General features: G+C 35.6%; 1 protein-coding gene and 1 pseudogene across 1 annotated transcript; both read right to left on the bottom strand.

Annotated features, from left to right (window-relative positions):
- LOC139889292 (protein DETOXIFICATION 16-like) overlaps nt 1–20,328 on the bottom strand; it is a 54,524-nt pseudogene extending 34,196 nt beyond the window's left edge.
- A 742-nt stretch (nt 20,329–21,070) lies between these two features.
- On the bottom strand, nt 21,071–23,416 carry LOC139892502 (plant intracellular Ras-group-related LRR protein 9-like). Its single transcript, XM_071875611.1, has 3 exons — nt 22,421–23,416; nt 21,996–22,162; nt 21,071–21,920 (listed from the first exon to the last, which is right to left on the bottom strand). The coding sequence occupies exons 1-3, from the start codon at nt 23,180–23,182 to the stop codon at nt 21,320–21,322; spliced, it is 1,530 nt and encodes a 509-aa protein (XP_071731712.1). The 5' UTR covers nt 23,183–23,416; the 3' UTR covers nt 21,071–21,319.
- Nucleotides 23,417–25,983: the final 2,567 nt, after the last annotated feature.

Below are 25,983 nucleotides of genomic sequence, written 5' to 3'. Positions count from 1 at the left end.
TGTGTCAGTTAGGCCAAATTTAAACCTGTTTGACGGATTCATATTTAGAGATGTTTCAAACAAGTAGGCCCTTTGACCCGTTACAACAAAATCATAACGTAAATTGACTCATTCCAAGTAAATGAGTTAACATTTACACTTATGAAGTTATTACTATTAATCTATGTTAGAAACAATGTTATATGATCTTTCACTTGAACAACTCAAATCCGGATCCGCCCAGTTTGAACCGATGTCCTAATGTCATGACTCAAGAAAGTGAGAGGTTGAGGAGGGGCAAATAAAGTGGACTTGTTAAGCATACCTTATTGCATTCCCAAAACCGAATGGAATTCGGTACGCCAGTGAAATCGTAGTAAGGCTGGGAGAATGAAGTTTACTAATTAGTAATTTAGTATAACAGATAAAGTTTTCCCAGTTCAGGCTATCCAGGGAGGGCAAGTTTCTTTAATCAGAAGTACACGGCCTAACCGTGTTATCCCATGACCGTTTCCAACCCTTTCTCTAGCCACCCCAAAATATGCTACTAGTGATGTTTGAACCTGTATTTTGAGGATATCAAGATTCAACCACTAGGCTATCTTGGGATGTTAAGATTATAAGTTAGTATGAAACATCGAAGCATGTAAGAAATGCACCTGATTGACATCATCGACGTTTCAAGCTTTGGATTAGGAAGAATTCCAGACAGAAAAAAAGTATCTCGTATGACCAATACTCCAAGCTTATATTATGTAAACAAAAACCAAAAGAAGGCATAAATTAAAGGAGAAGGGGAAAAAAAGAAAAAAAAAACTTAAGCAAAAACGAAACTAACCACACCATGAGAGCTGAAGGAAAGCCTAAAGCAAGAAATCCCACAAGATCGCTAACACCCTCTTTAGAAAACCCGATCCATGTTTTTTCACACGTACGTGAAAACTTGATATAAATACCCAAAATCAACACATTACTCCAGTATGAGATAGCAACCGAGATAGCAGCACCTGAGCTACCGAAACCAAGCTTTGTAACCAAGACCTATAATTCCAGGACAATTGTATTGTATTATGTTATTATATCACAATCAATAGATTACATCAAATATATATATAGGCTAATACAACTTGGAGCCTAAGTCAATACTAAACCCTAAAGCCCATGGGCTTATATATGTCTAATACGCCCCCGCAAGCTAAGGGCGGGGAACGACCTGTAGCTTGGATCTCAGAAATAGAAACCGATTGGTAGGTAATGGCTTTGTAAAGATATCTGCAATCTGGTCATCCGTAAATATGAATTGTACTCTCAAATCTCATTGAGCAACCTTTTCACGAACAAAGTGAAAGTCGACTTCTATGTGTTTTGTCCGTGCATGAAAGATAGGATTGGCTGATAAGTAGGTTGCACCTAGATTATCGCACCATAGTATAGGTGTTGAAGATGTGCGAATTCCAAGTTCACGAAGAAGAGCTTGAAGCCATGTAAGCTCAACAACTGTGTCAGCAAGGGCTTTGTATTCTGATTCAGTAGAAGAACGAGAAATAGTGCGTTGTTTATGGGCAGCCCATGAGATGAGATTAGAGCCTAAATAGATTGCAAATCCCCTCGTAGATCTCCTATCATCTGGACATCCAGCCCAATCAGCATCAGAGAATGCTTCAAGAGAGGACGGTTTCGTGGATGAAGTACCTTGCCAATGACTATCTGTAAATGCCTGAAGAGTAGTGTCAGAGGCTCGACGAATAATCATACCATGATTTATAGTACCATGAAGATATCTCAATATTCTTTTAACCGCACACCAATGGTTTTGAGTTGGGGCATGCATAAATTGACAGACTTTGTTGACTGCATATGCAATATCTGGCCGAGAAAGAGTAACATATTGGAGTGCACCAACAACTTGTCGATATTTGACCGGATCCGAGAATGTGGCACTATCAGCTAGATGAAGCGGGCTAGATGTGGCCATAGGAGTAGGCATAGATTTTGGCATAGATTTACAGTTAGAGAAGCCAGCTCTTTGTAAAATCTCCAATATGTACTTCCGTTGAGAAAGAATAATGTTAGAACCAAATGGAACAATTTCAACACCCAAAAAATAGTTGAGGGGGCCAATATCCTTTAAAGCAAAAGTAGAGCCAAGCTGTCGAACAAGTCTCTCAATAACATCAGAGTTGTTTCCTGTAACAATGATATCATCCACATAAACAAGAATGTACATGATATTGCCATCACGAGAATAGATAAAAAGAGATGAATCCATTTTTGAGCTTGTAAAGCCGAGATCGTGAAGTGACTTAGAGAGTTGGAGAAACCATGCTCGCGGGGCCTGATTTAGACCATAAATCAACTTATGCAGTAGACACACGTGATCTGGCCGTTGTGGGTCAATAAAGCCTGGCGGTTGTTTCATATAAACCGTTTCCTTCAGATTTCCATGGAGAAACGCATTTTAAACATCAAGTTGTCTGAGCGGCCAATTTTTTGTAATTTCAAGGGATAGGACAACCCTTATAGTTGTTGATTTGACAACCGGACTAAATGTCTCTTGAAAATCAATCCCTGGTTGTTGCTGGAAGCCTTTAGCAACAAATCTCGCTTTGTAACGAGTAATAGCACCATGTTGAATGGGATTGTAATCAAGGAAGACACATGAAGTTGATCTAAAATCCATTTTGTGACGATTATATGCACGAAGATGTGGAAAGCACATGCATCCGAAAACACGAAGGAATGAGTAATCAGGGGAACGCTTGAATAGAAACTCGAAAGGTGACTTGTTTGTGGATACTCGAGTTGGCATGCGATTAATAAGATAAACAGCTGTGTCAAAAGCAAAGTGCCAAAAACGGCGAGGAACATTGCCTTGAGCAAGAAGAGTAAGACCAGTTTCAACAACATGACGATTGCGACGCTCAACAAATCCGTTTTGCTCACTCATATGAGGATAAGAACGACGATGGATGATGCCAAGAGATGAGAAAAATGAAGTCAAATTGCGAAATTCACCACCCCAGTCAGTTTGAACATTTTTTATTTTAGTATTGAATTGTCTTTCAACCATGATTACAAAACGTTTGAAAGTATCATAAACATCAGATTTTTGAGTTAAAGGATAAATCCACATGTAACGAGAGTGATGATCTACACACAACATGAAATATCGATGTCAATCAAAAGACAAAACTGGTGCAGGACCCCAAACATCACAATAAATCAAATCTAAAATTTTATTACTTCGAAATGTAGAAACAGGTAAAGATAATTTTGATGATTTTCCCATTTGACAAGAACTACACAAAGTTGATAAAGATCTATTTGTAACTGGAAGACAAAATTTAGAAAGCATAAACTGTAAAAGTCGTTGATGTGGATGCCCAAGCCGCCTATGCCAAATTGTAGAAGACGTACGAGCAACGGAAAAAGCAACTTTATTGAGTGGCTGAAATTGTGGAAGGTGGAGAGAGTAAAGACCATGTTCACGGGGGCCCGTGAGAAGGGTAGTGCGTGTAGACTCTGAAATGTCCCGTTCTTATTGATTAAAAACGTTCCATATTAATTGATTTCGTTGCGAGGTTTTGACCTCTATATGAGACGTTTTTCAAAGGCTGCATTCATTTTAAAACAACCATAACCTTTATTTCATCAATAAAGGTTTAAAAAGCTTTACGTAGATTATCAAATAATGATAATCTAAAATATCCTTTTTACACACGACCATTACATAATGGTTTACAATACAAATATGTTACAATAAAATAAGTTTCTTGAATGCAGTTTTTACACAATATCATACAAGCATGGACTCCAAATCTCGTCCTTATTTAAGTATGCGACAGCGGAAGTCTTAATAATCACCTGAGAATAAACATGCTTAAAACATCAACAAAAATGTTGGTGAGTTATAGGTTTAACCTATATATATCAAATCATAATAATAGACCACAAGATTTCATATTTCAATACACATCCCATACATAGAGATAAAAATCATTCATATGGTGAACACCTGGTAACCGACATTAACAAGATGCATATATAAGAATATCCCCATCATTCCGGGACACCCTTCGGATATGATATAAATTTCAAAGTACTAAAGCATCCGGTACTTTGGATGGGGTTTGTTAAGCCCAATAGATCTATCTTTAGGATTCGCGTCAATTAGGGTGTCTGTTCCCTAATTCTTAGATTACCAGACTTAATAAAAAGGGGCATATTCGATTTTGATAATTCAACCATAGAATGTAGTTTCACGTACTTGTGTCTATTTTGTAAATCATTTATAAAACCTGCATGTATTCTCATCCCAAAAATATTAGATTTTAAAAGTGGGACTATAACTCACTTTCACAGATTTTTACTTCGTCGGGAAGTAAGACTTGGCCACTAGTTGATTCACGAACCTATAACAATATATACATATATATCAAAGTATGTTCAAAATATATTTACAACACTTTTAATATATTTTGATGTTTTAAGTTTATTAAGTCAGCTGTCCTCGTTAATAACCTACAACTAGTTATCCACAGTTAGATGTACAGAAATAAATCGATAAATATTATCTTGAATCAATCCACGACCCAGTGTATACGTATCTTAGTATTGATCACAACTCAAACTATATATATTTTGGAATCAACCTCAACCCTGTATAGCTAACTCCAACATTCACATATAGAGTGTCTATGGTTGTTCCGAAATATATATAGATGTGTCGACATGATAGGTCGAAACATTTTATACGTGTCTATGGTATCTCAAGATTACATAATATACAATACAAGTTGATTAAGTTATGGTTGGAATAGATTTGTTACCAATTTTCACGTAGCTAAAATGAGAAAAATTATCCAATCTTGTTTTACCCATAACTTCTTCATTTTAAATTCGTTTTGAGTGAATCAAATTGGTATGGTTTCATATTGAACTCTATTTTATGAATCTAAACAGAAAAAGTATAGGTTTATAGTCGGAAAAATAAGTTACAAGTCGTTTTTGTAAAGGTAGTCATTTCAGTCGAAAGAACGACGTCTAGATGACCATTTTAGAAAACATACTTCCACTTTGAGTTTAACCATAATTTTTGGAGATAGTTTCATGTTCATAATAAAAATCATTTTCTCAGAATAACAACTTTTAAATCAAAGTTTATCGTAGTTTTTAATTAACTAACCCAAAACAGCCCGCGGTGTTACTACGACGGCGTAAATCCGGTTTTATGGTGTTTTTCGTGTTTCCAGGTTTTAAATCATTAAGTTAGCATATCATATAGATATAGAACATGTGTTTAGTTGATTTTAAAAGTCAAGTTAGAAGGATTAACTTTTGTTTGCGAACAAGTTTAGAATTAACTAAACTATGTTCTAGTGATTACAAGTTTAAACCTTCGAATAAGATAGCTTTATATGTATGAATCGAATGATGTTATGAACATCATTACTACCTTAAGTTCCTTGGATAAACCTACTGGAAAAGAGAAAAATGGATCTAGCTTCAATGGATCCTTGGATGGCTCGAAGTTCTTGAAGCAGAATCATGACACGAAAACAAGTTCAAGTAAGATCATCACTTGAAATAAGATTGTTATAGTTATAGAAATTGAACCAAAGTTTGAATATGATTATTACCTTGTATTGGAATGATAACCTACTGTAAGAAACAAAGATTTCTTGAGGTTGGATGATCAACTTACAAGATTGGAAGTGAGCTAGCAAACTTGAAAGTATTCTTGATTTTATGAAACTAGAACTTTTGGAATTTATGAAGAACACTTAGAACTTGAAGATAGAACTTGAGAGAGATTAATTAGATGAAGAAAATTGAAGAATAAAAGTGTTTGTAGGTGTTTTTGGTCGTTGGTGTATGGATTAGATATAAAGGATATGTAATTTTGTTTTCATGTAAATAAGTCATGAATGATTACTCATATTTTTGTAATTTTATGATATATTTCATGCTAGTTGCCAAATGATGGTTCCCAGATGTGTTAGGTGACTCACATGGGCTGCTAAGAGCTGATCATTGGAGTGTATATACCAATAGTACATACATCTAAAAGCTGTGTATTGTACGAGTACGAATACGGGTGCATACGAGTAGAATTGTTGATGAAACTGAACGAGGATGTAATTGTAAGAATTTTTGTTAAGTAGAAGTATTTTGATAAGTGTATTGAAGTCTTTCAAAAGTGTATAAATACATATTAAAACACTACATGTATATACATTTTAACTGAGTCGTTAAGCCATCGTTAGTCGTTACATGTAAGTGTTGTTTTGAAACCTTTAGGTTAACGACCTTGTTGAATGTTGTTAACCCATTGTTTATTATAACAAATGAGATGTTAAATTGTTATATTATCATGATATTATGATATATAATATATCTCAGTATGATGTATATATAGTTAAATGTCGTTACAACGATAATCGTTACATATATGTCTCGTTTCGAAATCATTAAGTTAGTAGTCTTATTTTTACATATGTATTTCATTGTTAATACACTTAATAATATATTTACTTATCATTTAACATAATTAACCAAGTGTATCAATATCTTAATATGATTCATATGTACCTAGTAAGACGTTGTTATAACGATAATCGTTATATATATCGTTTTCGAGTTTCTTAAATTAATAGTCTCATTTTTATGTATATAACTCATTGTTAAAATACCTAATGAGATACATACTTATAATAAAAACATGTAAACTATGTATATAACCATATATATGTCATCGTATAGTTTTTACAAGTTTTAACGTTCGTGAATCACCGGTCAACTTGGGTGGTCAATTGTCTATATGAAACCTATTTCAATTAATCAAGTCTTAACAAGTTTGATTGCTTAACATGTTGGAAACATTTAATCATGTAAATATCAATCTCAATTAATATATATAAACATGGAAAAGTTCGGGTCACTACAGTACCTACCCGTTAAATAAATTTCGTCCCGAAATTTTAAGCTGTTGAAGGTGTTGACGAATCTTCTGGAAATAGATGCGGGTATTTCTTCTTCATCTGATCTTCACGCTCCCAGGTGAACTCGGGTCCTCTATGAGCATTCCATCGAACCTTAACAATTGGTATCTTGTTTTGCTTAAGTCTTTTAACCTCACGATCCATTATTTCGACGGGTTCTTCGATGAATTGAAGTTTTTCGTTGATTTGGATTTCATCTAACGGAATAGTGAGATCTTCTTTAGCAAAACATTTCTTCAAATTCGAGACGTGGAAAGTGTTATGTACAGCCGCGAGTTGTTGAGGTAACTCAAGTCGGTAAGCTACTGGTCCGACACGATCAATAATCTTGAATGGTCCAATATACCTTGGATTTAATTTCCCTCGTTTACCAAATCGAACAACGCCTTTCCAAGGTGCAACTTTAAGCATGACCATCTCTCCAATTTCAAATTCTATATCTTTTCTTTTAATGTCAGCGTAGCTCTTTTGTCGACTTTGGGCGGTTTTCAACCGTTGTTGAATTTGGATGATCTTCTCGGTAGTTTCTTGTATAATCTCCGGACCCGTAATCTGTCTATCCCCCACTTCACTCCAACAAATCGGAGACCTGCACTTTTTACCATAAAGTGCTTCAAACGGCGCCATCTCAATGCTTGAATGGTAGCTGTTGTTGTAGGAAAATTCTGCTAACGGTAGATGTCGATCCCAACTATTTCCGAAATCAATAACACATGCTCGTAGCATGTCTTCAAGCGTTTGTATCGTCCTTTCGCTCTGCCCATCAGTTTGTGGATGATAGGCAGTACTCATGTCTAGACGAGTTCCTAATGCTTGCTGTAATGTCTGCCAGAATCTTGAAATAAATCTGCCATCCCTATCAGAGATAATAGAGATTGGTATTCCATGTCTGGAGACGACTTCCTTCAAATACAGTCGTGCTAACTTCTCCATCTTGTCATCTTCTCTTATTGGCAGGAAGTGTGCTGATTTGGTGAGACGATCAACTATTACCCAAATAGTATCAAAACCACTTGCAGTCCTTGGCAATTTAGTGATGAAATCTATGGTAATGTTTTCCCATTTCCATTCCGGGATTTCGGGTTGTTGAAGTAGACCTGATGGTTTCTGATGCTCAGCTTTGACCTTAGAACACGTCAAACATTCTCCTACGTATTTAGCAACATCGGCTTTCATACCCGGCCACCAAAAATGTTTCTTGAGATCCTTGTACATCTTCCCCGTTCCAGGATGTATTGAGTATCTGGTTTTATGAGCTTTTCTAAGTACCATTTCTCTCATATCTCCAAATTTTGGTACCCAAATCCTTTCAGCCCTATACCGGGTTCCGTCTTCCCGAATATTAAGATGCTTCTCCGATCCTTTGGGTATTTCATCCTTTAAATTTCCCTCTTTTAAAACTCCTTGTTGCGCCTCCTTTATTTGAGTAGTAATGTTATTATGAATCATTATATTCATAGATTTTACTCGAATGGGTTCTCTGTCCTTCCTGCTAAAGGCATCGGCTACCACATTTGCCTTCCCCGGGTGGTAACGAATCTCAACGTCGTAATCATTCAATAATTCAATCCACCTACGCTGCCTCATATTCAGTTGTTTCTGATTAACTATGTGTTGAAGACTTTTGTGGTCGGTATATATAATACTTTTGACCCCATATAAGTAGTGCCTCCAAGTCTTTAATGCAAAAACAACCGCGCCTAATTCCAAATCATGCGTCATATAATTTTGTTCGTGAATCTTCAATTGTCTAGACGCATAAGCAATCACCTTCGTTCGTTGCATTAATACACAACCGAGACCTTGCTTTGATGCATCACAATAAATCACAAAATCATCATTCCCTTCAGGCAATGACAATATAGGTGCCGTAGTTAGCTTTTTCTTCAATAACTGAAACGCTTTCTCTTGTTCATCATTCCATTCAAATTTCTTCCCTTTATGCGTTAATGCAGTCAAGGGTTTTGCTATTCTGGAAAAGTCTTGGATGAACCTTCTGTAGTAACCAGCTAGTCCTAAAAACTGGCGTATGTGTTTCGGAGTTTTCGGGGTTTCCCACTTTTCAACAGTTTCTATCTTTGCCGAATCCACCTTAATACCTTCTTTGTTCACTATGTGACCGAGGAATTGAACTTCTTCCAACCAAAATGCACACTTTGAAAACTTAGCGTACAATTCTTCCTTCCTCAATACTTCTAACACCTTTCTCAAATGTTCACCGTGTTCTTGGTCATTCTTTGAGTAAATAAGTATGTCATCAATGAAAACAATGACAAACTTGTCAAGGTATGGTCCACACACTCGGTTCATAAGGTCCATGAACACAGCTGGTGCATTAGTTAAACCAAACGGCATGACCATAAACTCGTAATGACCGTAACGTGTTCTGAAAGCAGTCTTTGGAATATCATCTTCTTTCACCAGCATTTGATGATACCCGGAACGTAAGTCAATCTTAGAATAAACAGACGAGCCTTGTAGTTGATCAAATAAGTCGTCGATTCTCGGTAGTGGGTAGCGGTTCTTGATGGTAAGTTTGTTCAACTCTCGGTAGTCGATACACAACCTGAATGTACCATCTTTCTTCTTGACAAACAAAACAGGAGCTCCCCACGGTGATGTGCTTGGTCGAATGAAACCACGCTCTAAAAGTTCTTGTAATTGGCTTTGCAGTTCTTTCATCTCGCTGGGTGCGAGTCTGTAAGGAGCACGAGCTATTGGTGCAGCTCCTGGTACAAGATCTATTTGAAATTCAACGGATCGATGTGGGGGTAATCCTGGTAATTCTTTCGGAAATACATCAGGAAATTCTTTTGCGACGGGAACATCATTGATGCTCTTTTCTTCAGTTTGTACTTTCTCGACGTGTGCTAGAACAGCATAGCAACCTTTTCTTATTAGTTTTTGTGCCTTCAAATTACTAATAAGATGTAGCTTCGTGTTGCCCTTTTCTCCGTACACCATTAAGGGTTTTCCTTTTTCTCGTATAATGCGAATTGCATTTTTGTAACAGACGATCTCTGCTTTCACTTCTTTCAACCAGTCCATACCGATTATCACATCAAAACTCCCTAACTCTACTGGTATCAAATTAATCTTAAATGTTTCGCTAACCAGTTTAATTTCTCGATTCCGACATATATTATCTGGTGAAATTAATTTACCATTTGCTAATTCGAGTAAAAATTTACTATCCAAAGGCGTCAATGGACAACTTAATTTAGCACAAAAATCTCTACTCATATAGCTTCTATCCGCACCCGAATCAAATAAAACGTAAGCAGATTTATTGTCAATAAGAAACGTACCCGTAACAAGCTCCGGGTCTTCCTGTGCCTCTGCCGCATTAATATTGAAAATTCTTCCACGGCCTTGTCCATTCGTGTTCTCCTGGTTCGGGCAATTTCTAATAATGTGGCCCGGTTTTCCACATTTATAACAAACTACATTGGCATAACTTGCTCCGACACTACTTGCTCCGCCATTACTCGTTCCGACACCATTTGTTCCTTTCGTTCTATTAACCCCTGGTCCGTAGACCTCACACTTCGCCGCGCTATGACCATTTCTTTTACACTTGTTGCAAAATTTGGTGCAGAACCCCGAGTGATTCTTTTCACACCTTTGGCATAGCTGCTTCTGATTGTTGTTGTTGTTGCGGTTATTATTGTTGTTGGGATGATTGTTGTAGTTACTGTTGTTGTTGTTGTTGTTGTTGTTGTTGGGCCTTTTGTTGTAGTTGCGATTGATGTTGCGATTGTTAGGATAGTTGTTGCGATTATTGTTATAATTGCTGTTGTTGTTGTATTGGTGATTCTTATCACCGTTTTCCTCCCACTTTCTTTTGACTTGCTTCACATTGGCCTCTTCAGCAGTCTGTTCTTTAATTCTTTCTTCAATCTGGTTCACTAGTTTGTGAGCCATTCTACATGCCTGTTGTATGGAGGCGGGCTCGTGTGAACTTATATCTTCTTGGATTCTTTCCGGTAATCCTTTCACAAATGCGTCGATCTTCTCTTCCTCATCTTCGAATGCTTCCGGACACAATAGGCACAATTCTGTGAATCGCCTTTCGTACGTGGTAATATCAAATCCTTGGGTTCGTAACCCTCTAAGTTCTGTCTTGAGCTTATTGACCTCGATTCTGGGACGGTACTTCTCGTTCATCAAGTGCTTGAATGCTGACCACGGTAGTTCGTACGCATCGTCTTGTCCCACTTGCTCTAGATAGGTATTCCACCATGTTAACGCAGAACCTGTGAAGGTATGCGTAGCGTACTTCACTTTGTCCTCTTCAGTACACTTACTTATGGCAAACACCGATTCAACCTTCTCGGTCCACCGTTTCAATCCGATCGGTCCTTCGGTTCCATCAAATTCCAAAGGTTTGCAGGCAGTGAATTCTTTATAGATGCATCCTACACGATTTCCTGTACTGCTAGATCCAAGGTTATTGTTGGTATGTAGCGCAGCCTGTACTGCGGCTATGTTTGAAGCTAGAAAAGTACGGAATACCTATTCATTCATATTCACGGTGTGTCGAGTAGTCGGTGCCATTTCCTTCAAAATAGTTAAATGGAACAAGTTAATCATACAGAATATTAAGAGTAGTTAATAGTATTTCGTAGCATAATATGAACTCATTTATAAAAGCTTTTTCTTCATATTAGCATTTTATAAGTTTAAATTCGGGTAGTACCTACCCGTTAAGTTCATACTTAGTAGCTAATATACAATTCAACTACTACAATTCTATATGAAAAACTGATTATAATAATATTTCGCGTTCAAACTTTTACACAATATTTTACAAACTTACAATACCGCTTATTTTACATATAGCATGAAATATAGCACACAATAAATTTGATACAAGATGGCTGTGAAGATAATTCTAGCTAGTACACAAGTCGTTCAGCAAAGGCAATAAAGACACGTAATTCATACGTCCAGAAACAAGTCATGCATTCTGGTTTTACAAGGATTACTTCCCATCCTTGGTCTTGTGGAACATAACCGTTATGGCCGTTGATAAGACAGCCTGTTGTAACGTCGTCAAAGGGACGAGGGTTACGTAATGTCCAACAGTCCCGTAACAATCTAAAAACCTCATTTCTTACCCCAATTACCGACTCCGTCACTTGTGGGAACGCTTTGTTTAATAGTTGTAGCCCGATGTTCTTGTTCTCACTTTGGTGAGAAGCGAACATTACTAATCCGTAAGCATAACATGCTTCTTTATGTTGCATGTTAGCCGCTTTTTCTAAATCACGAAGTCCAATATTCGGATATATTGAGTCAAAATAATTTCTTAACCCATTGCGTAAAATAGCATTTAGGTTCCCCGCAATATATGCGTCAAAGTAAACACATCGTAACTTATGGATTTCCCAATGTGATATCCCCCATCTTTCGAACGAAAGCCTTTTATAAACCAAGGCATTCTTGGAACGTTCTTCGAATGTCTTACAAACTGATCTCGCCTTAAATAGTTGTGCCGAAGAATTCTGACCGACTCTAGACAAGATTTCATCAATCATGTCTTCGGGTAGGTCTCTTAAAATATTGGGTTGTCTATCCATTTTGTGTTTTTATACTGTAAAATAGACAAGAGTTAGATTCATAAAAAAAAATACTTATTAATACAAGCAATTTTTACATATATCATAAAGCATAAGCACACTATATTACTTATATTACACCACACGAATACAACTATCTTATTCCGACTAGCTTGTTTCTTCTTCTTCGGTTTTGGTTCGTTTTGCCAAGTTTCTAGGGATATATGATGTTCCCCTAATACGAGCCGTCGTTATCCACATTGGTTTAGAAAAACCTGGTGGTTTAGAGGTTCCCGGGTCATTGTTACAACTTAAGGACTTCGGGGGTTGACGATACATATAAAGTTCATCGGGGTTGGAATTAGATTTCTCTATTTTTATGCCCTTTCCCTTATTATTTTCTTTTTCCTTTTTAAATTCAGTTGGGGTAATTTCTATAACATCATCGGAATTCTCGTCGGAATCCGATTCATCGGAGAATTGGTAATCCTCCCAATATTTTGCTTCCTTGACGGAAACACCATTGACCATAATTAACCTTGGTCGGTTGGTTGAGGATTTTCTTTTACTTAACCGTTTTATTATTTCCCCCACCGGTTCTATTTCTTCATCCGGTTCCGATTCTTCTTCCGGTTCCGATTCTTCTTCCGGTTCCGACTCTTCTTCCGGTTCCTCTTCGGGAACTTGTGAATCAGTCCACGAATCATTCCAATTTACATTTGACTCTTCATTATTATTAGGTGAGTCAATGAGACTTGTTCTAGAGGTAGACATCTATCACATAATATCAAACGCGTTAAGAGATTAATATATCACATAATATTCACATGTTAAAAATATATAGTTTCCAACAAAATTTGTTAAGCAATCATTTTTCAAGTAAACACGGTCGAAGTCCAGACTCACTAATGCATCCTAACAAACTCGATAAGACACACTAATGTAAAATTCTGGTTCTCTAAGACCAACGCTCGGATACCAACTGAAATGTCCCGTTCTTATTGATTAAAAACGTTCCATATTAATTGATTTCGTTGCGAGGTTTTGACCTCTATATGAGACGTTTTTCAAAGGCTGCATTCATTTTAAAACAACCATAACCTTTATTTCATCAATAAAGGTTTAAAAAGCTTTACGTAGATTATCAAATAATGATAATCTAAAATATCCTGTTTACACACGACCATTACATAATGGTTTACAATACAAATATGTTACAATAAAATAAGTTTCTTGAATGCAGTTTTTACCCAATATCATACAAGCATGGACTCCAAATCTCGTCCTTATTTAAGTATGCGACAGTGGAAGTCTTAATAATCACCTGAGAATAAACATGCTTAAAACGTCAACAAAAATGTTGGTGAGTTATAGGTTTAACCTATATATATCAAATCATAATAATAGACCACAAGATTTCATATTTCAATACACATCCCATACATAGAGATAAAAATCATTCATATGGTGAACACCTGGTAACCGACATTAACAAGATGCATATATAAGAATATCCCCATCATTCCGGGACACCCTTCGGATATGATATAAATTTCGAAGTACTAAAGCATCCGGTACTTTGGATGGGGTTTGTTAAGCCCAATAGATCTATCTTTAGGATTCGCGTCAATTAGGGTGTCTGTTCCCTAATTCTTAGATTACCAGACTTAATAAAAAGGGGCATATTCGATTTTGATAATTCAACCATAGAATGTAGTTTCACGTACTTGTGTCTATTTTGTAAATCATTTATAAAACCTGCATGTATTCTCATCCCAAAAATATTAGATTTTAAAAGTGGGACTATAACTCACTTTCACAGATTTTTACTTCGTCGGGAAGTAAGACTTGGCCACTGGTTGATTCACGAACCTATAACAATATATACATATATATCAAAGTATGTTCAAAATATATTTACAACACTTTTAATATATTTTGATGTTTTAAGTTTATTAAGTCAGCTGTCCTCGTTAATAACCTACAACTAGTTATCCACAGTTAGATGTACAGAAATAAATCGATAAATATTATCTTGAATCAATCCACGACCCAGTGTATACGTATCTCAGTATTGATCACAACTCAAACTATATATATTTTGGAATCAACCTCAACCCTGTATAGCTAACTCCAACATTCACATATAGAGTGTCTATGGTTGTTCCGAAATATATATAGATGTGTCGACATGATAGGTCGAAACATTGTATACGTGTCTATGGTATCTCAAGATTACATAATATACAATACAAGTTGATTAAGTTATGGTTGGAATAGATTTGTTACCAATTTTCACGTAGCTAAAATGAGAAAAATTATCCAATCTTATTTTACCCATAACTTCTTCATTTTAAATCCGTTTTGAGTGAATCAAATTGCTATGGTTTCATATTGAACTCTATTTTATGAATCTAAACAGAAAAAGTATAGGTTTATAGTCGGAAAAATAAGTTACAAGTCGTTTTTGTAAAGGTAGTCATTTCAGTCGAAAGAACGACGTCTAGATGACCATTTTAGAAAACATACTTCCACTTTGAGTTTAACCATAATTTTTGGATATAGTTTCATGTTCATAATAAAAATAATTTTCTCAGAATAACAACTTTTAAATCAAAGTTTATCGTAGTTTTTAATTAACTAACCCAAAACAGCCCGCGGTGTTACTACGACGGCGTAAATCCGGTTTTACGGTGTTTTTCGTGTTTCCAGGTTTTAAATCATTAAGTTAGCATATCATATAGATATAGAACATGTGTTTAGTTGATTTTAAAAGTCAAGTTAGAAGGATTAACTTTTGTTTGCGAACAAGTTTAGAATTAACTAAACTATGTTCTAGTGATTACAAGTTTAAACCTTCGAATAAGATAGCTTTATATGTATGAATCGAATGATGTTATGAACATCATTACTACCTTAAGTTCCTTGGATAAACCTACTGGAAAAGAGAAAAATGGATCTAGCTTCAATGGATCCTTGGATGGCTCGAAGTTCTTGAAGCAGAATCATGACACGAAAACAAGTTCAAGTAAGATCATCACTTGAAATAAGATTGTTATAGTTATAGAAATTGAACCAAAGTTTGAATATGATTATTACCTTGTATTAGAATGATAACCTACTGTAAGAAACAAAGATTTCTTGAGGTTGGATGATCACCTTACAAGATTGGAAGTGAGCTAGCAAACTTGAAAGTATTCTTGATTTTATGAAACTAGAACTTTTGGAATTTATGAAGAACACTTAGAACTTGAAGATAGAACTTGAGAGAGATCAATTAGATGAAGAAAATTGAAGAATGAAAGTGTTTGTAGGTGTTTTTGGTCATTGGTGTATGGATTAGATATAAAGGATATGTAATTTTATTTTCATGTAAATAAGTCATGAATGATTACTCATATTTTTGTAATTTTATGAGATATTTCATGCTAGTTGCCAAATGATGGTCCCCACATGTGTTAGGTGACTCACATGGGCTGCTAAGAGCTGATCATTGGAGTGTATATACCAATAGTACATACATCTAAAAGCTGTGTATTGTACGAGTACGAATACGGGTGCATACGAGTAGAATTGTTGATGAAACTGAACGAGGATGTAATTGTAAGAATTTTTGTTAAGTAGAAGTATTTTGATAAGTGTATTGAAGTCTTTCAAAAGTGTATAAATACATATTAAAACACTACATGTATATACATTTTAACTGAGTCGTTAAGTCATCGTTAGTCGTTACATGTAAGTGTTGTTTTGAAACCTTTAGGTTAACGACCTTGTTGAATGTTGTTAACCCATTGTTTATTATAACAAATGAGATGTTAAATTGTTATATTATCATGATATTATGATATATAATATATCTCAGTATGATGTATATACAGTTAAATGTCGTTACAACGATAATCGTTACATATATGTCTCGTTTCGAAATCATTAAGTTAGTAGTCTTATTTTTACATATGTATTTCATTGTTAATACACTTAATAATATATTTACTTATCATTTAACATAATTAACCAAGTGTATCAATATCTTAATATGATTCATATGTACCTAGTAAGACGTTGTTATAACGATAATCGTTATATATATCGTTTTCGAGTTTCTTAAATTAATAGTCTCATTTTTATGTATATAACTCATTGTTAAAATACCTAATGAGATACATACTTATAATAAAAACATGTAAACTATATATATAACCATATATATGTCATTGTATAGTTTTTACAAGTTTTAACGTTCGTGAATCACCGGTCAACTTGGGTGGTCAATTGTCTATATGAAACATATTTCAATTAATCAAGTCTTAACAAGTTTGATTGCTTAACATGTTGGAAACATTTAATCATGTAAATATCAATCTCAATTAATATATATAAACATGGAAAAGTTCGGGTCACTACAGTACCTACCCGTTAAATAAATTTCGTCCCAAAATTTTAAGCTGTTGAAGGTGTTGACGAATCTTCTGGAAATAGATGCGGGTATTTCTTCTTCATCTGATCTTCACGCTCCCAGGTGAACAACAATTGTAGAAAAGCCGTGACTATCTGCAAAGTTAGTCGTTGGCCTAGCACGAATAGTAGACGGGTCACGATTTGGACACTGTGATGGAATGTGCCCAATCCCACATCGATAACAAGTACCGTAAACAGTGTTTTGGTTGGATGCCCAGCTAAAGTTACGACTGTCACCTCGACCACGATTGTTATAACCTCGAGAAGCTCCATGACGACGATTACCACAATTGTTGTTGTTGTTGTTGTTGTTAAGCTGACGAGCACCGTAGAAAGCCTGAGAATCTGATGGTGTGGTGGGGGTGACTTGAAGTCCAAGAGCAGCTAATTGTTGTTGTATGGCCAATAGTTGAGATTGTGGTAACGAATAATGGTTAAGTAAATTTCCGAATGCAGTGTTGGCGGTAAAAGCTTGAGTAACAGATGGAACAGATTCACGAGTCTTACCCAACATATAATCGTGGTTACTAAGAAGAGCATGAAGTTCACTAAACGTAGTCTCAGACTGACGTGTAGCTATGTTAGACTTAAGACCATTGTACTCCTCTCTGAGACCAGAAACTGCAAGCAAGGTGAGGTCTTTATCTTTCATGGTTGCACCAATAGCTGCAAGGGCATCTGCACACTCCTGTATACGATTGATATAAGCATCAATGGTTTCATCTCCTTTCATCTTAATATTGAAAAGTTGTGTTTTCAATGTGTATTCTCGAGAGGAAGTATTGGGTTCATATGCTTTCTCTAGAGAAAGTCAAACATCACGAGAAGTTTCTCCATGTACATGTCGAAAATAAGATTCAGAAATCGTCGATATTATCAACATACGGATGTGCGCATCATTAGCAATCCATATTGGATAATTGGAATTATCCTTTTGAGCTACATTAGGTTCGGTTGATTTTAATTCTTTTGAAGGACAAGGAATTGTGCCGTCTACATAACCGAACATATTATTTGTAACAAGGAATGGAGTAATCATTGTCTTCCAATAGCCATAATTAGTTGGTGAAAGAGTAAAACCAAACTTGTGTGAATTATGAGAGGTTTTCTCGGCGGTTGTAAATGCTCCAATCATAGCCATTTGAATTATCCTGCAATAGAAAAAATAAACTAGATGGCTTCTTTTTTTTTTTTGATCCGGCAACTGTAGCGGCGGCTGCTGGCGGAGCTACAGTAAATTTCGGTAAAAACGTAAATTGAAAAAGGGGTTTTGGTCGGAATTTAACAAGGATTCTAACTGTGGTGGCGGTGAACAGAAACGCACAGGAAAAATTGCAAAAATCCACGAAACGGTCAAAATCCGGCGACCAACTGTGGCGGCGCGTGGCGGAGATGAAATTTCAGGGTTTTGTTCGGTTTATCGTTGAGGTTGTAGTGGTATAGGTGGTGTTGTTTAATTTTGAGTGAAACAAAGCAGATCTTAAAAGAAAAAACACGTCAGTTGAAATTGCCGGATTTGCTTGCCGGAATTGTGCCGGAATTCGAGTCCCGAATTGTGTCGGGTTTTAACCTAGCTCGATACCATATAATTCCAGGACAATTGTATTGTATTGTGTTATTATATCTCAATCAATAGATTACATCAAATATATATATAGGCTAATACAACTTGGAGCCTAAGTCAATACTAAACCCTAAAGCCCATGGGCTTATATATGTCTAATAAGACCCAGCAGCACGTGACGTGAAGTAAGCTTGTGAATCCCGTGCTTATCATCAATGGCTTAACATTGTTCTGAGTCTGCAAGAATCTGATCTGGCATTGAAGTAGACCATATGGAAAGATGCTTGGTATCAACCAATGTGCATAAATTCCAGCCTCTTTCGAGATCTCTTTATCTTGTCCAAAATATGTAAAAATTTGCCTAGTGAATGCCCAAATGAGAGAAATTGGAATACCCATTAGCGTTAGTATGACCATCGCCCTTTGCAAGTGCACACTGAGCAAGTGATATTGTTTTGCACCGTAAGCTTGCCCACAAAATGTCTCCAAAGCACTACCCATTCCCATCTGATATAAAGAACAAAAAATAAAATCATATATTAAAACAATTTCTTTAAAACGTAATGCAAGTTCTTGATGAAATTCCGGAGGGATCTCCTTATTATGGCAAGACATGCAATATGGCAGCTTCGGTGGCAGGTCAAATGGGCCCGGGTTGGAAGTTGGAACAGGTTGCTTTTTGGGAAGGGTTCGCTTCAAGCTGGGTCATTTTTTCATGAATAATCTGTTACTTATTAGTGAGGTTGTATGCATTATATGTAGTAGTTGGGTAAGTTTACCCGTTTTACCTCTCCCTTTATAGTTAAGTCTCCTGATTTGACTCATTACAAATGAAGCACTACCCAAATCGACACAGTACTAGGTAAACGGGTCGATGTAGTCACCTATGGCCATAAGAGATTTTTCATTACCATGGAGGAGAATCCGGTAACACAGGCAAAAGAAGTAGCTATCGATGCACCAGAAAGGGCGAGTTCTCCAAGACGACCTATGAACATGATTGATGTTAGTAGAAAACTATACTGAAGAAGGCTAACCACAATTAACGGTCCTGCTAACATCAGTTGCTGCTTTACTTCTGCAAAAATATCTGATACTGAAAACTCCAATCGGTATTTAGAGTTTTGGATGGTCAAAGAAGACTCAAGAAGTGGTTTGGAGTAATGTTCTCGATCCAAATCTATCGTGTTTTCTCTCATCGCTAGTAAAGGTTTCTGTATGATTTTGGTCTAGTATTTATATCAACTTGATATTGATATTATCAAGTATGAAGCTCTCGTGAAACCTGCAAATCATTTATTAAACAATGAAAATGAGATAGCTTTAATTATCTAATACCTTTTTATACAATGTGTTATAAAAGTCTAATAAAGTAAGACATGGATTTTAAACAACATTTCATCCACATACCTTCCTAGTCACCTCGCATATTAGAGAACGTATACATCCATTAGTCATCGTGCCATCTTTTCTTAAAAAGATTTTCCATTATCATCTTAAAGTATATACACTCTGATCTGGATTTGGGCTTTAATCAATAAGTCTTCTGAGTTCAGCTGATGTCACAAGTAACAAAGTGGTCTGCTGTACCAGATTAATAAGACCATCTAAAGTGAACACTAGAAAGTTGTTTTCGTTCAAACTAAAAAGATTCTCATCAAGTCATCAAATACTCCCATTAAGTCCTGCTGATCTCACTAGTAACAAATCGGTCTGCTGTACCAGGTTAATAACACCATCTAAAGTGGACACAAGAAAAGTTGTTTTTGATTAGGGGTGTACGTTCGGTCGGTTTATGGTTTAATTGGTTTATACGGTTTGGATATAACGGTTTTTCAAAATAATTATGAGCACCAATATCCAAACCGAATTTATCAAAACCAAACCAATCCGACCAAATACGAATTCGGTTATTTGGATCGGTTATCCAAGTAAACCAAACTAAAAACTTACGGAATAAAGTTCAAACACAATTATAGAATTCAAAAAGCACACTGAACTAACAACGTCCATATTTGAGAATTGCTAATACATAGTCAACAAAAGTTTAGTAATATTACTTCCTCCATGATAAGTATGCAAATACAAAGAATACAACATAGGTTTCAAGACAACATCAAAATGATTTTTTTGAGCATCTTACCAGTTTAATTTATTTATGCACTGAACCATAACATCCCCACGTGAAACAAAATTAGAATATGCATATAAATTTAAGTGTGTCGCTGACTTCAATTTCTTATGATGAAACAATAAATTAATTGATAATGAAAATTTTAAAGATAAAAATCAAATATATAAAACGTATGTTTTCATGGTTATTCGGGTTTTTGGTTAATACCCATGGTTTTATTTTTAAATCCAAAACCAATCCATAAACCATTTTTCAATTCGGGTTTTACCAAAACACCGAACCATATCTGAATTAGTCAAACCCGTTTCATTAAAAAACATTCGGTTTGGTCGGTTATTTGGTTATATCCATTTAATGAACACCCCTATTTTTGATCAAACAGAAAAAAAAAAAATAAGCGAGCCGATTTTATTTCAATACATCGTCCTTAAATACATGGAACAAAATTTAGCATGTTACATATATCGATCACCATATATGCATCCTCCCTGCAAAACTTTATATGGATGTTTTGAAGTTTGATCTTTGGCTATGAAAACATACATAAAAAACATATAATGTTATCCATAACTAGGTGGAATTAATACTAAATTACCAGCCTTGGATGTTAACTATAATATTATCATAGTCGATGAGTGAGGTAAGGATACGTTGCGCCTGGACCTGAAACTGGTCCAAAAAACAATGTCTCAAACCAACCAGCATGTGCCTGTTCTTCACGTTCCCATATCATCCTTTTCTCTTCTTCTACAATCAAATCATACAACTTTTTGCTCATATACACCTTCACTGCATCCACTCCTTCTTCCACCACTTCTGGTGGTGGGACCATCAACGGGTTGTGGTCCACCACCAATCTAGTCAGATTCGCGAGCCGCCCAAATGTAATGGGCAACTCTTGAATCTGATTGTTGCAAATATCGAGGTCTGTAAGACTCGTTAAATCTCCAATCGAGTCAGGCAGTGCTGTAAGATCGTTAAAGTTACTTCCCAAGTTAAGTATCTCGAGTTTCGTTAGTTTTCCAATGGTGGCTGGTAAGCCTTTCAGCTCATTGAAGTGCAAATCCAGAATCTGAAGAGATATCATTTCGCCAATTGAGGTAGGAAGGGAGCGCAATTTGTTCAACGGCATTAAAAGCTTCGTTAGACTCTTTAGTTCGTACCCAATGTTCGCCGGAAGATATTTAATCATGTTGAAACTGGCGTCAAATTCTACTAATGATCTGAACAAAAAATTGCCAAACATTTTATATATTAGACAATGTGATGATGTAACTAATTGTTTGATAGATTATTACCTGCATTTACAAATACCATCAGGTAAGGAAATAAGTTTGTTGCTGGACACATTTAGAATCTGCAATTTATGCAATGTACCAATGGAATCTGGTAGTGTTTCAAACAGATTAGCAGAAAGATTAAGCTCCTCAAGACTTTGTAATCCTGCAATTGATTCTGGAATCGCCTGTTTCAATGATACAAAGGATACTTTATTACCGGTTTAAAATTTTAAATCACAATTCATATCTGCAAATTTTATTTATCAATTTGGGGATGTAATCTGTTCAACTTACTGCATAAACATTGTGCACTACAGAGTCAAATTTTCAAATATTTTATTACATTTTCATTCATTTAACTTTTAATATTTTAATAATTACATAATTGATAATTGATAATGATATACAATTGATATACAATGAGAATGTTGCAGACTAATTACCGTAAGCTTATTTCTAGATAGGTTAAGAGAAACCAGAGTTCGAAGCTTCCCAAAAGCTTCAGGAATAAACGGCAACCGTCGATGCGACAAGTCAATCCGTTCAACACCGTTAACCAATGCATCCTGAAGAATATCAACCATTTCCTCTTTAACTTCCTCTGCAATTGTCGGAAGCATCGAAGAAGAAGCTTTAGCTTTCTTATCAAGCGCCGATAACTTTCCAGCAGCTTTCGCTGTATCATAAAGCTTCTGTAACCTTCGTTCCGCAACCAATAACAAATTACAATACGTTTCGTGCATCTCATCTAACGATAATAACGCCTTATACATTTGTTGTTCTCGTTTCATCGCTCTTCTTCTCCTTTCAACTATCTCAATTTCGCTTTTCGATAACTCAATTTCGCCAAATTGATCAGCAAACGGTGATTCCTCTGCTTCAGCGTATCTCGATTTCGCCAGCTCTACAGTTTCTGGATCGGGACGTTCGCCTAACGTTTTAATCACGGATCGGATCTGAGAAACCTCAACCACAACAGCACGAATATTCGCTAATATATCATCGTCGGTTAATCGAGAGACTCGTTCCGCAAGTTCTGTATACGATTCACGTTGCGAAAGTTCGGTATATGTTTCTGGTAAAGCAGAAGGACGAGCTAGCCGATTGTTTTCGAGCTCTTGTAACTGACGACGTTTGAAGCTCGGAATTTTCGTCATTACATACGAAAGAATTCGCACCTTCCTAGGACTCGGATTTGGATCCATTTCGATATTATAGTTGATTATATAAATTTATATATGAAAATGATCACGATGACGATGAAGATGGTGACGGATTCAGAGAGCGATGACGTAACGCTCGTTTATTGATTATTTTAAGATGAGAGCGTCACGTTATGTCTCGTCCGAACCATGGAAGAAAGGCAACAAACGAAAACAATTGAAGGACGATGACGATGACGTTATTTTGGCTATTGATGAACCATTTTGAAGATGGTTTTTGCAACCATGAATTCCACATTTTCTGTAGATATTTCGGTTAATGTCATTCATCCAAAATAACACTTGATGTGTAATTATATTTTTAAGAAAGAGAGATTAAATTTTAATTTCTAAACTAGGTGTTTGTATTTCATTACAAAATGAGGCTTGTGTGGATTTTTAGTTGTCACTTGCTAAAAGAATATTGCAGAGTAGGCGACAAAATTGTTAACTAAAAATCTAAAATCTCCCCAATCAGTAACATCCATGGTTATAACTTCCGTCACGTTGTGGTCCTCTATTTATCTCTACAGCTTAATGCTCGCGAATTTGACAGAATTTTTATGGGACTAATCAAGAATAAATTTAAAACTCCATAAACTGATATTTTATATTATTTGAATGGTTGCGAGTAATAGAACCAAATCATAGAATAATCTGGTATATATAATAAAAGCTAAAAGTTACAAAGGGGTGGGACGTTTTTAGTGTACGTCCCAAACACGTGCAATGAAGATCACTAAAATGACTAACATAAACCAAACTTAATACAAATACTAAAAAAGATAAAAATACAAAAAACATTTCCTATTTCCTTGCCATCCCTTATGCTCATCACCTGACTTCATAATACAACGACCCAAATTCAATAACCAAGCCCACTTCAAATTCGCATGATGTTCAGCCCATATCTCATTAAATCCATTCTCAATAATCACCCATTATTGAATACACTCCATCGATTACCAGTAAATGCATTAGCAATCCAATACTTATAACACATACCCAAATCAGTTTGTCTATAGAAAGTCAAACAAACTTTACTACAAATAATACACATTAATTCATCACTCGATTTTCAGCGCCATGATCATCTGGCACCAAAACATCCTCCCTCAAAACATCATTATTCGCCAAATTAAGATTATCATTATGATCAAACTCAATATCATCTTCCTCATCATTCATGTTGTAAACAATACCCTTTTCTTGGCACAAAAATAAAAAATAAGCAATTTGAAATGGGTCTCAACCTCTTACATCAGTTTTCAGAGGCAAGTTACCTTCTTCAACCATTTTAAACATTTCTTTTTTGTTACTTTCCCACACATTCTATCTCATGTCAATATGATCTTCTTCACCATCATCATCCATATTAACATCTCCAGAATCAAGAACACCAAAACTATTATAAATCTTAGCCTTACTCATATCCTTTTTAACATCCTTATTACTCTGATCCAATTTAACCATAACACTGTTTCCCAATTGTAACAACCTTGCTTTTTCCGTCACTTCCGTTAACTTTATGTTAATCGTTGTAACGGTGATTACGTGACTTTATATGTGTTTACGTGTAATAAATGCATACTTGATCCCTGGAGGGTTACGTGAATTAATATGGGTTAATATTAATTAATAAACCTATTTTGGATAATGAAATACGATAAAAAGGGTACGGTTTGAATAACAGCAAAAATTACTTTTCGAGTAACGAAACGCTCGATTTTATTTTTAATAATTATTTTAATAATTATTAACTTTGTAAAATATTTAATTAATTAGTATTTTTAATAAATTAAACGATTGGTTGCGTTTTAACGATCGGTTTAGCGTTCCGGGCCTTTCGTACGTTTAAACAACACTTGAAACAGATCACGATTATGCGTTAATGGACAACACGGGCCCGGGAACCCCTCCCATGTGGGCCATAGCCGAACCCACCCCCACCCTTTAGTTTTTGTGTGTTGGGCTTGTTTATCACTAGTGTTTTGGTTTAGGGCTTTAATATAAATAGCATGTAAAAACATAACACTGCATTCTTTCCCCAACCCTAATTCAGTCGATCCCCTCCCTCTCTTTCTTTTTCATCGACCACGCACACAACCACAACACCATCAGATCTTGATTTTTAGATTAAACGTTCTGCACGAGTCTTGAAATTCACAACGTTAGCTACGCATTTGTGTAACCAATTTAGTGATCTAAGGTATATTTCTCTAAACCCTAATTGTTTAGATTTTATTTTGTTAGAGTTTTATAGTGTAAGAGGTCTATTGCTCAATTGATATGCGTTATTGTTAATTGCTTGCGTTAAATCGATCGTTTGATGTGATTAGGGTTAATCACGAAATTGTTTTACATGATTACAGACACTTGACTTTATTGAATGTTAAATATTATTACATATTTGAAATCCTCCCAAAAACTAATAATTTTAGGCTTTGAATTTGCGTATTTTCGTTACCGTATGCATAAGTTACGATTAAATGAAGTTTTGTTGATGAATCTGTGATTTATGCGAATTCTGGAAAAACGTGCATGGAATTGGATTATATACTGATAGAAAATATGTATAGAATTCAAAAACACTCAAGTTAGACTAGGATATCATGCTATTTGGTGTTGTAATGCTCACGTTATGCTTAATCGAACGTTCATGACAAAACTGATTTGCTCGGTAACTTAAAATAAATTCTAAAGGCTATTTGAAATGAGATATTTAATCAAGTATTTGCATATATGGAAAATTCATATGTTGTAGATAACTTTTCATCTAGGCCTTGCATTGTATGGATTAGTAT

The sequence above is a fragment of the Rutidosis leptorrhynchoides genome, chromosome 2 (assembly GCF_046630445.1).
Source record: "Rutidosis leptorrhynchoides isolate AG116_Rl617_1_P2 chromosome 2, CSIRO_AGI_Rlap_v1, whole genome shotgun sequence".
NCBI lineage: Eukaryota > Viridiplantae > Streptophyta > Magnoliopsida > Asterales > Asteraceae > Rutidosis > Rutidosis leptorrhynchoides.
This window is presented reverse-complemented; position numbering and strand designations above follow the sequence as displayed.